At 38.9% G+C, this 14,019-nt stretch overlaps 1 protein-coding gene across 1 annotated transcript; it reads right to left on the bottom strand.

Moving 5' to 3' along the window:
• LOC138905904 (uncharacterized) lies at nt 1-974 on the bottom strand (the record flags this gene model as incomplete). Its single annotated transcript, XM_070194418.1, has 1 exon — nt 1-974. A coding segment is annotated over exon 1 (963 nt), but the record flags the coding sequence as incomplete, so codon positions are not given.
• Nucleotides 975-14,019: the final 13,045 nt, after the last annotated feature.

The following is a 14,019-nucleotide window of genomic DNA, read 5'->3' as shown; positions in this document are numbered from 1 at the left end:
CTTTGCTAGAACATATCCATTCATGTGCGGACCACAAACTCCCGAATGCACCTCATTCATAATCATTTCAGCTTCTTTGGCATCCACACATCTCAATAAATTCAAATCCAGAGTTCTTTTGTATAGGATTTCCCCACTCAAAAAGAAACCATTAGAGAGTCGCCTAACAGTTCTCTTTTGATCCCTATTAGCATGTTCCGGATATTCTCTTGTTTTCAGAAACTGTTTAATATCACGATACCATGGTTCACCATCTGGTTCTGCTTCAATTGTATTGCAATAACCATGTTGATCCCGAATTTGAATTTCTAATGGGTCAATGTGAGTATTACCCGAATATGGAAGCATTGAGGCCAGGGTGGCCAAGGCATCAGCTAATTCATTGTGAAACCTGGGAATGTACCTGAATTCGATGGACTTGAACCTTTTGCTAAGATCCTCCACACATTGTCTATATGGAATGAGCTTGATGTCTCGAGTCTCCCAATCACCTTGAGCCTGCCGAATAAGCAAATCTGAATCTCCCATCACCAACAATTCATGCACATTTAGGTTTATTGCTATGTTCAGACCCATGATGCAAGCTTCATATTCTGTTGTGTTATTTGTACAGAAAAAATGAAGTCGCGCCGTGGCAGGGTAATGTTGCCCAGTAGGTGATACCAGAATTGTCCCAATCCCTACGCCTTTGATGTTGACAGCCCCATCAAAGTATAGTTTCCAAATTTGACTGTCATCTTGGACTACTTCTTCAACTAAATTAACCTCTTCATCTGGGAAATATGTGTTCAAAGACTCATACTCATCATCAACCGGGTTTTCTGCCAGATGATCAGCCAAAGCTTGTGCCTTCATGGCAGTGCGAGTGACATAAACAATATCAAACTCTGTGAGCAAGATTTGCCATTTTGCTAATTTGCCAGTTGGCATCGGCTTCTGAAAGATGTACTTCAGGGGATCCATTCGGGATATGAGGTAAGTTGTATAGGCAAAAAGATAATGCCTAAGCTTCTGGGCGACCCAGGTTAAAGCGCAACTTGTTCTTTCCAAAAGAGTGTATTTGGCCTCATAAGTGGTGAACTTTTTGCTCAAATAATATATTGCTTATTCTCTTTTGCCTGTGACATCATGTTGACCCAGAACACAACCAAAGGAACTATCCATTACTGACAGATATAAAAATAGAGGCCTACCAGGTTCCGGCGGGACCAAAATAGGGGAATTTGACAAATATTCCTTGATCTTATCAAAAGCTTCTTGGCACTCATCTGTCCACTTGATAGCGGCATTATTTTTCAACAACTTAAAAATAGGCTCACATGTGGTTGTAAGCTGCGCGATGAACCTGCTGATGTAATTCAACCTCCCGAGTAAACTCATGACTTCTGTTTTGTTCTTCGGGGGAGGCAGCTCTCGAATGGTCTTTATCTTGGAGGGATCTAACTCAATGCCTCTTCGACTAACTATAAAACCCAAAAGCTTCCCAGAAGGAACTCCAAATGCTCATTTGGCTGGATTGAGTTTGAGATTGTACCTTCGTAGCCTTTCAAAGAACTTTTTCAAGTCTTGCACATGGTCAGCTTGTGTTCTCGACTTAATGATCACATCATCAATATACACTTCAATCTTTTTGTGCATCATGTCATGGAACATGGTAGTCATGGCTCTCATGTAAGTTGCCCCTGCATTCTTCAAACCGAATGGCATGACCCTATAACAATAAGTTCCCCATGGAGTTGTGAAGGCGGTCTTTTTGCATCTTCTTCATCCATCAGAATTTGGTGATATCCGGCATAACAATCCACAAAAGATTGGATCTCATGTTTATCACAATTATCAACAAGGATATGAATGTTGGGTAAGGGAAAGTTGTCCTTTGGACTTGCTTTGTTTAAATCCCTATAGTCAACACAAACTATGATTTTCCCATCCTTCTTTGGTACTGGCACAACATTTGCTAACCATGTAGTGTATCGGATGACCCTAATCACATTTGCACTTAGTTGCTTCGTGATTTCTTCTTTAATCTTATCACTCATGTCTGTCTTAAACTTCCTTTGTTTTTGCTGGATTGGTGGAAAATTAGGATATGTGGGAAGCTTATGGACCACTAAATCGGCACTCAAACCCGGCATGTCATCATACGACCAAGCAAATACATCTCTGTACTCAAACAAAACTTGAATTATGGCATCTCTCGTCTTTTGTTCAGTATGAATGCTTATTTTTGTTTCTCTAGTTTCTTCAGGACTTCCCAGATTAATTGCCTCAGTTTCATTTAAGTTAGGCTTAGGCTTATTCTCAAATTGATCCAATTCCCTTTTTATTTCTCTAAAAGCCTTATCTTCATCATACTCAACTTCTTGATTTATTATTTCGAGATTAAATAGCTTTTTAAGATCTGGGCATGAATTCCGCGTGCATGTCATGTATTTAAAGCCAGCATTATCGAAACTGAAAATGATAAGAAATTAACAAAAATTAGGGAAATAAAAAGATAGAATTTTACTACAAAAATGGAACTTCATTTCATTGAATTTGAAAGGATAGAAGGGTTAACATCACAACAAAGCAATTAAACTAAAATATCTGGATTACAACCCTTAAAATAATCCAAATACAGAAAAACAACTAAACAGGCTACCCAGACTCCTTCCTGATGGGAAGAGGAGTTGCTTCCCAGTTGCTGAGTGAAGTATCTGGACCAATCAGTTGAACACTTGCACGGCTAGGGCCCTCCCCAACTTGAACCATATTGATCTCATAGAACATCTCCTTGAGACCCTGGCAAACTCCGTCAATGTCATCCTGAGTAGAAGGATTTTGGACTTCTTCAAATTGTGGCTTGACAAAAGAGTAGGCAATGTGAGGGATTGGTTTGGACAGATTCCAACCATTCTTTTTGCGGGCCTTGACTCTGTCTATGTCAGCTGATGTTGGTTTAAAGCCCAAGCCAAAGGTATTTTTCTTCGAAAATGGAGCAATGGTGTTCACAATTCCTTGTAGAGAGGATCCCAATCCTTTTCCTGGTTCATAGCCATTCCTCAACATCAGCGAAGCTACCATCATTGATGTGGCTGAAAGACGAGGATGCAGAATTGGTTTTCCTTCTTCCACTTGGTCCACCTCAATCACCTCAAATGCTTGATATATGATAGATTCACATCCTTCCTTGGCCTCGATATATGGAATGGAGGGGTCTTTATAGACGGATGAGTCGTCCTCCCCATGAACAATAATTTCTTGCCCGTCACACTCGAATTTGACCATTTGATGTAGGGTGGATGGTACAGCTCTGGCCATATGGATCCACGGCCTTCCCAAAAGAAAATTATAGGAAGTTTCCATATCTAACACTTGAAAGACAATGTTAAAATCAACCGGGCCGATTGTCATGGTGAGTTCGATTTCCCCAATAGTGTCTCTTTTTGAACCATCAAAAGCTCTGATGCTGACATTACTGGTTCGAATTCTGTTAGTGTCGATGTTCAGCTGTTGTAGAGTAGAAAGAGGACACACATCTACACTTGAGCCTCCGTCAATCATGACTCCTTTTACGTAGTGCCCTTCACATTTGACCATAAGATGCAAAGCTCTATTGTGGCCAGCCCCTTCCTCAGGCAAATCATCATCGCTGAAAGTAATTCTATTTACTTCAAAGAATCTTTCAGCCATTATTTCTAGCTGATTCACCGTTGTCTTTTCTGAGATATATGCCTCGTTCAAAGTTTTGATCAACACACGACGATGCTCTTCTGAATGCAAAAGTAGAGATAACAAAGATATCTGAGCAGGAGTTTTCCTTAGTTGGTCAATAATTGAGTAGTCTTGCAATTTCATCTTCTTAAGGAATTCCTCCGCTTCTTTTTCTGCAACGGGTTCTTTCACTGGCAAATGACCTTCTCTGGCTTGCTTAGCTTTTCTCAATTCCTCTGGTGAATAACACCTTCCAGAGCGGGTCAAGCCCCCCATTTCACCTGTTTCTTCAACTATCTCTTTTCCTTTGTATGTCATGACAGTCTTGTTATAATTCCAGGGAATAGCTTTTATGTTTGTCACTATGAGTTGGGCAACAAGTCGGATCACGACTGGCTCTGTTATATTCCTCAAACCATTATTCGGAATGATCTTTTGAATGCCCCCGAGGATGTAAAGTTTTGGCCCACCCAATTGAACCTCAACCTTTTTTGTGCTTCCAGGAACATAGAGAATCGTTTTTTCAGAACATGCCAAGTTCAAACTAGAATTCGCACCTTTCACCATCAATGGTGCCAATTGCGGCGGGCTCACTATCACTTTTGGTTCTGACCCTATAGTTCTAACAACCATCTCTGTCTTGCCAGACTGCTTATAATCCCGATCATCACAAATCATCCCAATAAAATGTGTATTATCATGAGTTGGGAGCGGATTGTTTGTGATATGAGGAGTATCCTCATTGTTTGTTACCACAATTGCCTTTGCTTCAATCAAATTTTCAATGGCTTTCTTTAATGTCCAACAGTTTTCAGTACTATGCCCTTGGGTGTTAGAGTGATACTCACATCTTGCATTTGAGTTAAAACCTTTTGAATTTGGATTCACATAGCGCAACATAATAGGTTCAATCAACTTCAACTGCATCAACTTTCGAAATAGGCTTGTATACGATTCCCAATTGGGGTGAACTCTTTCTTTGGCTCTTGTTCTATAACATATTCTTGTCGGGGACGAGGATTATATGGTGCCTGAAAATTCGGCCGGAGTTAATGGGAGACTTGTGGAATCGGTGCCCGCCATTGTTGGTGATTGAGAGGCCTAGCATAAGCCTGAGCATTAAACACTGTGTATTATTGCAGGGGAACTGAGTATCGGGGATCTTGAGGCGGATAATAATGTTGAAGAGAATTGGATAGTCCTTGTTGGAATTGCACGTAAGAAAGAGTTATTCCTCTTTGAACTCCTCCGAACCCAGATGCCATAATGGATCCTTCCTCCTTCTTTTTTCGATTTCCGAAATTGTCTGACCCGCTTTGAATTGCTTGTGTGGTTGCCTTAAGGGCTGCCTGACTCACAATTTTGCCTGACTTCATGCCATTCTCAACTATTTCACCAATCTTAATCGCCTCAGCAAAAGGTTTACCGATGGCGGCCAACATGTAATGGAGGTAATCAGGATCCTGAGCTCGGAGAAAATAGTCAATCATTTCTGCCTCTTTCATTGGTGGTTTGACCCTAGCATCCTGCTCTCTCCACTTGATTGCATATTCTCTGAAGCTTTCTGTTGGTTTCTTCTTTATGTTGACGAGAGAGGAGCGGTCTGACACTATATCAATATTGTACTGAAACTGTTGGACAAAATCTTGAGCCATGTCATTCCAAAAGTGCCAGTGAGAGATGTCTTGATCTATGAACCACTCTGAAGCAATTCCTGTCAAACTTTCCCAAAAATAAGCCATGAGCAATTCTTCTTTGCCTCCTGCTCCCCTTAGTTGGTTACAATACCTCTTCAAATGGGCAACGGGATCACCATGCCCATCATACTTGTCAAACTTGGGGGTCTTGAAGCCGGGTGGGAAATGAACATGGGGAAACATGCATAGATCGTTAAACGAAACACTCTTGTGGCCCCCCAAACCCTGTATGTTTCTCATGGTTTGTTCCAAGCTCTTCATTTTTCTGGTCATTTCCTCTTGTTCCATATTCTTTTCGGGCTTTTCGATCTCAATTGGGAACACGTTATGAGGAGTGTTCTTGTATGAATCTGGAACCTTTAAAGTCAGTTCTGGAGAGTAATGTTGGTCATCATGAGCATCCAGCTGTAGATCATTATTGGAATTTTGAGCAAGAGCGGTTGAGGGACAGTGAAAGTATGGACAATGGGTATAGTAGGTGGGTCATTTCTGAGGGATGCGATTGGAGGACGTGGAATGGAGGTACTGGGGATAGTGGGAAGGTTAAAGCTTGGACTGAATCCAGGTTGGTACAATGGGTTACTTGTTATGGAGATAGGCACTTGAGTGGCAACTAACACATTATGAAGATTGTCCGAAGGCCCTATGGGTAGAGTGGGCGGTGCTTGTCCATTCACCTAGGCTTGGTACATCTCTGCCAATTGTTGCTTCAACACTCTTACTTCTTCAACCAGTCCTGAACCTTGTTCAACCAATTGTCCATGGACATCATCATTATCTGACTCATTCTCACTATTGTTTGCCATTCTACTTTTTCCTTTTGATCTCATGTTGTAAGGGTGAGTCGCCAGTTTAAACCACAAACCAACCACCTCTGTTTTACTTTATCTTTTAAAATGATAAACAACAAACGTGTTAGAGTTAGGCATTTTGCAGATATTAATCACACATTATATGTTATGCACCTAATGCCATTTTCATTTCTAAAATGATCTTGGAAGGCTTTATGTTTCATCCCGGCTTATTGATTTATTAGTTTATTTTCATCTTGAATTTAACGGGTTTTTTTTTTCATTTTTTTATGGTTATGATCGCATCCGATGAGGATTGCCTACGTATCATGACGCCGCATGAATCAGACCATTACGTAGTTCAGGGGAAAATAATAATAGTAGTTTTTTTTTGTTTTTTTTTTAAACAAAACGAAATAATACAATAACAGAAAGGACATTACATTGAAAATGACTTACCAAACTCTGACAAGACTAAAAGACAGCGATTTTAAAGATTCAACAATGACTCAAACTAAAGCATAACTACTACATAAAAAGTTCTAACAACTACGACTATAATTCAACTCCACAATCTTCTGGCTTTCAAACACTGGAACATCTGCTCATGGTGGGGCTTGCCCTGGTTGAGCCCCTAATGTACGGTACATCCTTTCTAACTCTGCTGCAAGATGACGGGCAAAAGTAGGTGCATGCTCCAAAAACTTCTCATAATCCATCCCTTGGCAGTTCACATAACTTTGAGCGGTATAAACAGCCAAATTATGAACTTGCTCTTTGAAGTACTGGAAATTCTGGTCTCGATCTTGTAACTGCTGCTGGCGAGTGGTGGCTATCTCCCTTATGTGGCCCTTCACGATCTAAGGCTGACTCCAACTGAGCCCGAAGTCTAGCCTGCTCGAGTCTCGCCTGAGCCATCTCCCTATCAAAATCTGCATGCTGGTATTCTCTATTGTACCTTCTCATTTCTTCCAACTGTGCATGGAGCTGAGCTTCTGAACGTACCCAATGGGCCTTCTCTCTCTCTCTCTCTCTCTCTCTCTCTCGAATTGAGCCCTCTTTTCTTCAAATTGTGTTACTTGGCGATCCTTACTTGATTCGGCCTTCTCATTTAGCTGTGCGATCTTTTCATTGGCTTTGTCCAATGACTTTTCAGTCTTTGCCAAGAGGGAATCATAATCTTGCACTTTTTCCATCAGATTGACAATAGTTCTCTGGTCTTTCCAACTTCTCACTGGCACTTCAGAGGCTTTCTTCATCTGTTGAGGTTGAGCAAGAAAGGCTTCATTTTTGCGGATCAGACTCTTCTTTTCCCCTTCGGCTTCTTGTTCTTGCAAGTCTTTCTCAAAATTGAGGTTTCTCAGCCTTTCTTCTAAGGCATGAATAGTTGTTTTGTATCCCTTTTCCCGTTCACCCCAGGCTTCTTGGATTTTATCATCAAAGGCTTGAACATGCGGCCTTTTTGTGGGCCTTTTGGGCTCTGGCACATCATCCACGCGAGACCTCTTCCCAAACCATATAGCATAACCTGGATCTACCTCACCTCTTGCAGGATATGGCACCTGAGTATCATCTTTCAAGTAGCGACAACCATTCCAAATTTGCTGGATTAAAGCTTCGGGGAGTGGGGCTTCGGGGTGTAGCTCAATCACTTGCACACTCAAATCTTCATCTTTAGGTATTACTTGGTACCTTCCTAGCTGTCTTAGAACTCTGTGTGGTGCATACGGCTGGACACTTCTCTAACCCAATAACAATAAATAACTTTTTAGGGCCGACATGTGTATCACCTCTCTTACCGGGAGCCATCCCAAAGTCCACTCAATTTGACTTGCATTTAAAGATCTTAGGTGGGATATCCAGGCTTCCACCCCTTCTGGAGAGTTGTAATCTTTTACTCTTTCTTCGTAACTCTCAATGAAATTGTCCTTGCTCGGACCATAGCTCATGAACTTGGGGTGATGTCGGAGATGCTCAATCAACCACATTTGTAACAAAATATTGCACCCTTCGAAGAATTTTGCCCCGGACTTGCATAAAGTCAACGCCCGATAAATGTCTGATAGAATGATTGGGGCAAGAGTTTGATGTTCTTTGGTAATGAGGACCTGTACAACCCTGGCTATGCGGGTATCAATTGTCCGCTCCTCATTTGGGAAGACAATAATTCCCAGAAATGCCACTATGAAGGCGAAGCGACGATGAATCTGCCATGTGCCTTTGTTCTGCTTGTTGTTAAGGCCCTTTTCATGCATTTCAAACCCATTTGGCTGCCCGAACCTAGAGTACAAGAAGTAGAAAGAACAACACCGTTCGACTACGTTGGTCTTTCTAATTTGCTTACTGATATTCAGAAGATCGAAGAATCGGTGTACAGAAAGAGTCCTTGGGAATATGAGCTCCTGGTTTCTCAAATCCCTGCCAAACCCAGAATATCCAACTATCTCTTCTAAAGTAGGAGTTAGCTCAAAATCGGAGAAGCAAAAGACATTGTGAACGGGGTCCCAAAAAGTCACTAGTGCCTCAATCAAATCGTCCCGTGGTTTAATTTTCATAATATCTGTAAGGGCTCCCAAGTGCTTGGTGACCCATTTCTGACCATCTTCTCCTAAATCATACCACCACATCTGAAGCTGAAGTGGAGCCTCGTCTACAACTGTGAATGGTGTATTCTGGACACTGCTCATTTTGTACCTGTGGGTGGTTAAGGTTAGGGTTGACACTAGTCTCAAGAGACAGAACCAATGCACTCCTTTTGCAATTTTTTTTTTTGTAAATAACTCAATTTTAAGAAAAATCAACGAGAAGGGGGGCTATTTTTGCAATTGTGACCAAAGAAAGGGTGGCTATTTTTGCAACTATGGCCCCTTCTTACTTTCAAGGATAACTTTAGGGCCGGGGGAAGGGCATTATGGTCAAAGTGATTCCCAATTGACAGACACGTCCGTTCTTGCGAGAACAGCCCTTCAATAATATTGAAGATGTTCTAAGGCTATTCTGACAGGAACGATTTAGGATTAACCGAAGCTGGGTTTGCTTATTTGTTTTTTGATTAAAAAAAACACTAGACACATTTTTTTTTTATTTATTTTTAGTTATTTTATAAAAATGGGGCCGAACCCTATGAAGGTTGCCTACGTATCTCACATCCGGTGAGAATCAGACCCGCGTAGTTCGTAAATATTTCAGGAATAGGATGACACATTTTTTTTTCTGAAAAATTCAAGCTTTTTTTTTTGGGGTAAATACTGAGATTTTCGAAAATCGGGTAAATTTTCTCCCTCATATTTTCTTCTTTCTGGTTTTCCCTCAATATTTTTATATTTTTATTTTATTTTATAAACCGGTCAACATGCACAAACCAAATCAAACATAATGCACAAGTAGCACATAAGATGCATCAGGATGGTCTTGTAATTTCGGGTACACCTGTCCTAGACGGACCCAACTCCTGTGTTGAGTCCCCAAAGTCAAATGCACATGATGAAAACAAACGTTCCTACTAGGGATCCGGCATGAGGCTATGTTATTCTAGGTTTAAATCCTAAAGGGAGTGTTTTAGACCTGGCTTACCCAAGTGGACAGCTCGAGCCGAGGTGGGGGTAACGTACAGGGAGCACGAAAGTCTACCCGGCCTAGTTACTGACCCAGCCTCGTTCTAATTGGTATGACTTCTAACAGAAAAGTGGGCAACGCGCACGTGTGCACCATTAATTCAGAAGACTCAGAAGGGAGGCGTAAGAAGACAATTTAATACAGTTCAAATAATATCAAAGCGGTAAATAAGCGACAATTAGCACATTAGAACCAAAAGTACATTAATAACATCAAATCAATAAAGCCAAGTATAAATCATCTTATAAGCTCGAATTCTGAACCCCGAACTAGAAGTTCTGGGTTCTTGTCCCCAGCAGAGTCGCCAGAGCTGTCACACCTCCTTTTTCCCGGAGGAATAGGAAAGAAAGGAGTTTTTCCAATTTAAGTGACATTATTGGAAATGGAATTATTTATTTAATCAGAGTCGCCACTTGGGATAATTTCTGGTGTCCCAAGGCACCGGTTTATTTGAAATCCCAAATCGAGGAAGTTTTGACTCCGAATTACGGTCCGCTAACATAGAAGACCGCATAAGGAATTCTGTTAACCCGAGAGAAGGTGTGAGGCACTCTCGGATTCCGTGGTTTTAGCGCGGTCGCTTTAATCATACCTGGCTTAATTAAATTATTTAATTACTCATTTTTAGAACCTATGTACATTTACCTTTTTACCGCTTTTAATTGCTTTATTATTCGTAATTATGGAATTATCTTGAAACGAATCACGCGTACGTGTATTCGTTTTGTTTGGTATATCATGAATCATGTCACGTGTACGTGTACACAATTAATAACACTTTATTATTTTTAAGATTGTTTTGTCAAAGTTGCGCGAACGCATTCTTTGCCTTTAATTTGGGAAATCGTACCTATGTCACGCGAACGTGCACATAATCACGATAATTGATTGGTTAACACGCGCCTAAAGCATACTAGCGTATTTAGAGTATTTCATTTATCTATCTTTTTTATCCGAGATATTTAGTTATATATATATTTTTTACTTACTACAAGGAGTCTTAAATTAGTTTCTTACTCATTTCGCTCTCTCATAATCTTTTAGCACTTGAATTATAGGAGATTAAAAGAGTTTGAGTTAGTTAGCTAATTAATTACTTTGGAATGCAAGACTTGATTATTAAGCCTAAGTTATTTTATAAGACGAATCCTTGACATACTTAATTTCTCATCGATTTAAGCTCAACTTTTCATTCTTTATTACTAAAGTTTAATCATCTTTTGCAATTTTTTTAAAATTATCACTATGATTGAAATATTTAATATGTTACTGTTACTATTACTTTCTAAAGATTTAAAAGTAAAAATTAAGCAAAGAAGTAAAATTAACTAGCTAAATCATCTTAAAACTAAAACACATACAGAATATTTAATATGTTATACTAGAAGGACATTCACATCACATATATACTAATTATAGTACTTCAACCTATACTAAAGTTTGCAATTTGCATAAAAAGAAAGTCCTTATGCGAAATTTTATATGGATTTCTACATTGAAGGTAAATCAGTTTTATTATCATTATTTTTACGATGCAAAATTGACAACTTTTTTAAGGACTAATGGAGACCTCTGAATTTATATATATATTTTCTTACCCATGTTAAGAAAATATAAAGAAACGAGCAAATTGTGAATCTTCTTATTAAAAAATACTTTATCCTTTTAGCTAAAGGACCATCTCAACTTCTGAACGAAAATTAAATCAAACAATAGGTATGAGATACCTTAGCAGTACTTTAAACAAACTTTAAGAATGATATTCTCAGTTTTATTTAACAATCTTTACGAAAACTAGTGAAAATCGTTATATGCTAGAATATAAAATAATAAATACTTAGTGTTGTATAATAAAATACTTCCTATAATTAATTTTTAACTTTAACAATAAATGAGTATTCAACTAACTATAAGTTATTTAGCACTATCTAGGGTATCGGAATCACGTTAAAAAGAAACTAAGGAGATAACTAAACAATAAAAATAATATTAAATAAGATAAACATCACATTAAACATTACAAACACACAAAATACATACAAATTAACAGGCTGAAGAAACAAAGATAGAGGATATGAACCTTTGCAGAAGCTTTCAAGAATATAAAAGAACACCTAGCAATTACAAGAAAACGAACGAAGACAGCAAATGTAACCCGGATCCGAAACTCGAAATCGAAACTTCGTCTCTGTCAAAGAAAAAAAAACTTTTTCTCTTGATCCTTCTCACTTAGTTCTCTGTGGAATATAATCAATGGCTTCCTCTCCGTATATGTGAAAATCCCCCTCTAATATAAAGTGTATGCCAACTATATATAGAATGTGTGTGCCTTCAAAGTGATGAGTGGAGCAGGCAATAAGATGTGAGGGAGATAGGGATGATCGTGTGTGTGTGTATGTGTGTTTGCGCAACGTGTGTGTGTGTGTGTGTGAAGGGAAATAGGGATATGGGGTTGGGACGTGAGGAGTGCTGTGTGTAGGTAGTGATTAGTTAGATTGGAAATTTGCTAATCTTTTGGTTTTAGTTTCGTTTTGTTTTCCTTTTTGTTTTTCTTTAAAAGATAAAATATAAAGATAAGATAATTAACTAACTAATTTTTAGACTAAAATAATATAGGCAAACTAAATTATTATACTATAATTTAAATGACGCCCAAAATATACTAAAGCTAAGCTAACTTATTTACTATAATTCTAATTAAAAGAAATCATATATTTTTATAAATTTTCCTTTTCTCTTTATAAATAGAAATAAAATTTATACTATAAGCATGTGAATATATTTTTTTTGTAATTTTGACTTTTCTCAAATAAAACTTAAAAAATAATATAAAAGTTTAAAATATCAAGATTATACCTAGAAAAAATATTTACACTAAAATAGTATAGAATTCAGGTGTGGTAAAAAATTAGTTGTTCACAGTGGTTGAATGGGTATTCAGATTTTGTAACTTTTATCGGATTCCGAGACGTGGGCCCAGGAGTTGACTTTTGATTTAGAATGTAGCATTTTCATATGAAATTGATTTCTATAGCTTAAGTTGATCGTATCGGATTGTTTGTGGCTAGATTCAAGGCATTCAGAGGCCGTTTCGCGAGGCAACGACTTGTTGAAGTAGATTTTGGCACGACTTGAGGTAAGTAACACTTCTAAACTTGATTTTGAGGGTATGAAATCCCGAATTACGTGTTATGTGATTGATGTTGAGGTGACGGGCGTGTGGGCATGCACCGTAATAATTGTGATTTAGTCGATTCCAAGCACTTTAGCTGTGATTTATACTAGAAATCATGTTTAGGCTATATGCTGGTACTATTGAGACCTATAGTGATCGTTCCTTGTTGTTGAGTTATTTTCTTAATTGCAATTATGTACTCAGTCGCATTCTTCATTACATATCATATCCGAGTCTCTGTTATCGTACATTGTCACATCTCGTATCATTGATTTGGGTTGCTTAGCATGAGTGTTGTGAGCCCGAGAGACTGGAGAGATTGATGACTGAGTGAGCATGAGGACCTATTGTGAGTGATATTTATGGGATCAGGCTGCACACCGCAACATGCAATATTGATTCATGCCAGGATTTGGCTTATTATAGCGCCTGGGTTGGATCTCATCCTCCGGAGCCTGCACACCCACAATGAGCGCAATTGCTATTGATTCATTTGCATTGGGTTGGATGTGCCTTGAATTTATTTGCATTGGGCTGCATCTGCCCTGAATTTATTTGCATTGAGTTGGATCTGCCCTGGATTTATTTGCATTTGGGATGGATCTGCCCTGTACAGTGGTGAGTGATTGAGTGTGATGAGTGAGAATTGAGACAATCAGGTTGAGTACTCCGAGAGTTTGAGTACGCGAGGCTTTTATTGTGTTGCATATTGGCAGGTAGATATAGAGATGTCATATTCCTCATATTATTCATACTTGACATATTTTATATGTTCCGACTTTAATTGTTAAACATGGAAGCATGCCTAAATTCTTGTACCGTTACCTGCAGATTGTGAATTTATGAGATATTACTGTCATATTTTCCGTAAATATTCGTATTGTTAATTATGTATGTGGGCGGTAATGATCGAGCTCTCAGTCCAAAGGCTAGATTTGTTACTTATTGAGTTGGTTGTACTCACGTTACACCCTACACTTCGTGTGCAGATCCATGTATTTTCGGGCACGGTGGTTGCTGATTCTCAGAGTTCAGTCATTCGGAG

Source organism: Nicotiana tomentosiformis, chromosome 2 (genome assembly GCF_000390325.3).
Source record: "Nicotiana tomentosiformis chromosome 2, ASM39032v3, whole genome shotgun sequence".
Taxonomy (NCBI): Eukaryota; Viridiplantae; Streptophyta; class Magnoliopsida; order Solanales; family Solanaceae; genus Nicotiana; species Nicotiana tomentosiformis.
The sequence above is the reverse complement of the archived record's forward strand: the minus strand, read 5'-3'. Positions and strand labels throughout refer to the sequence as shown.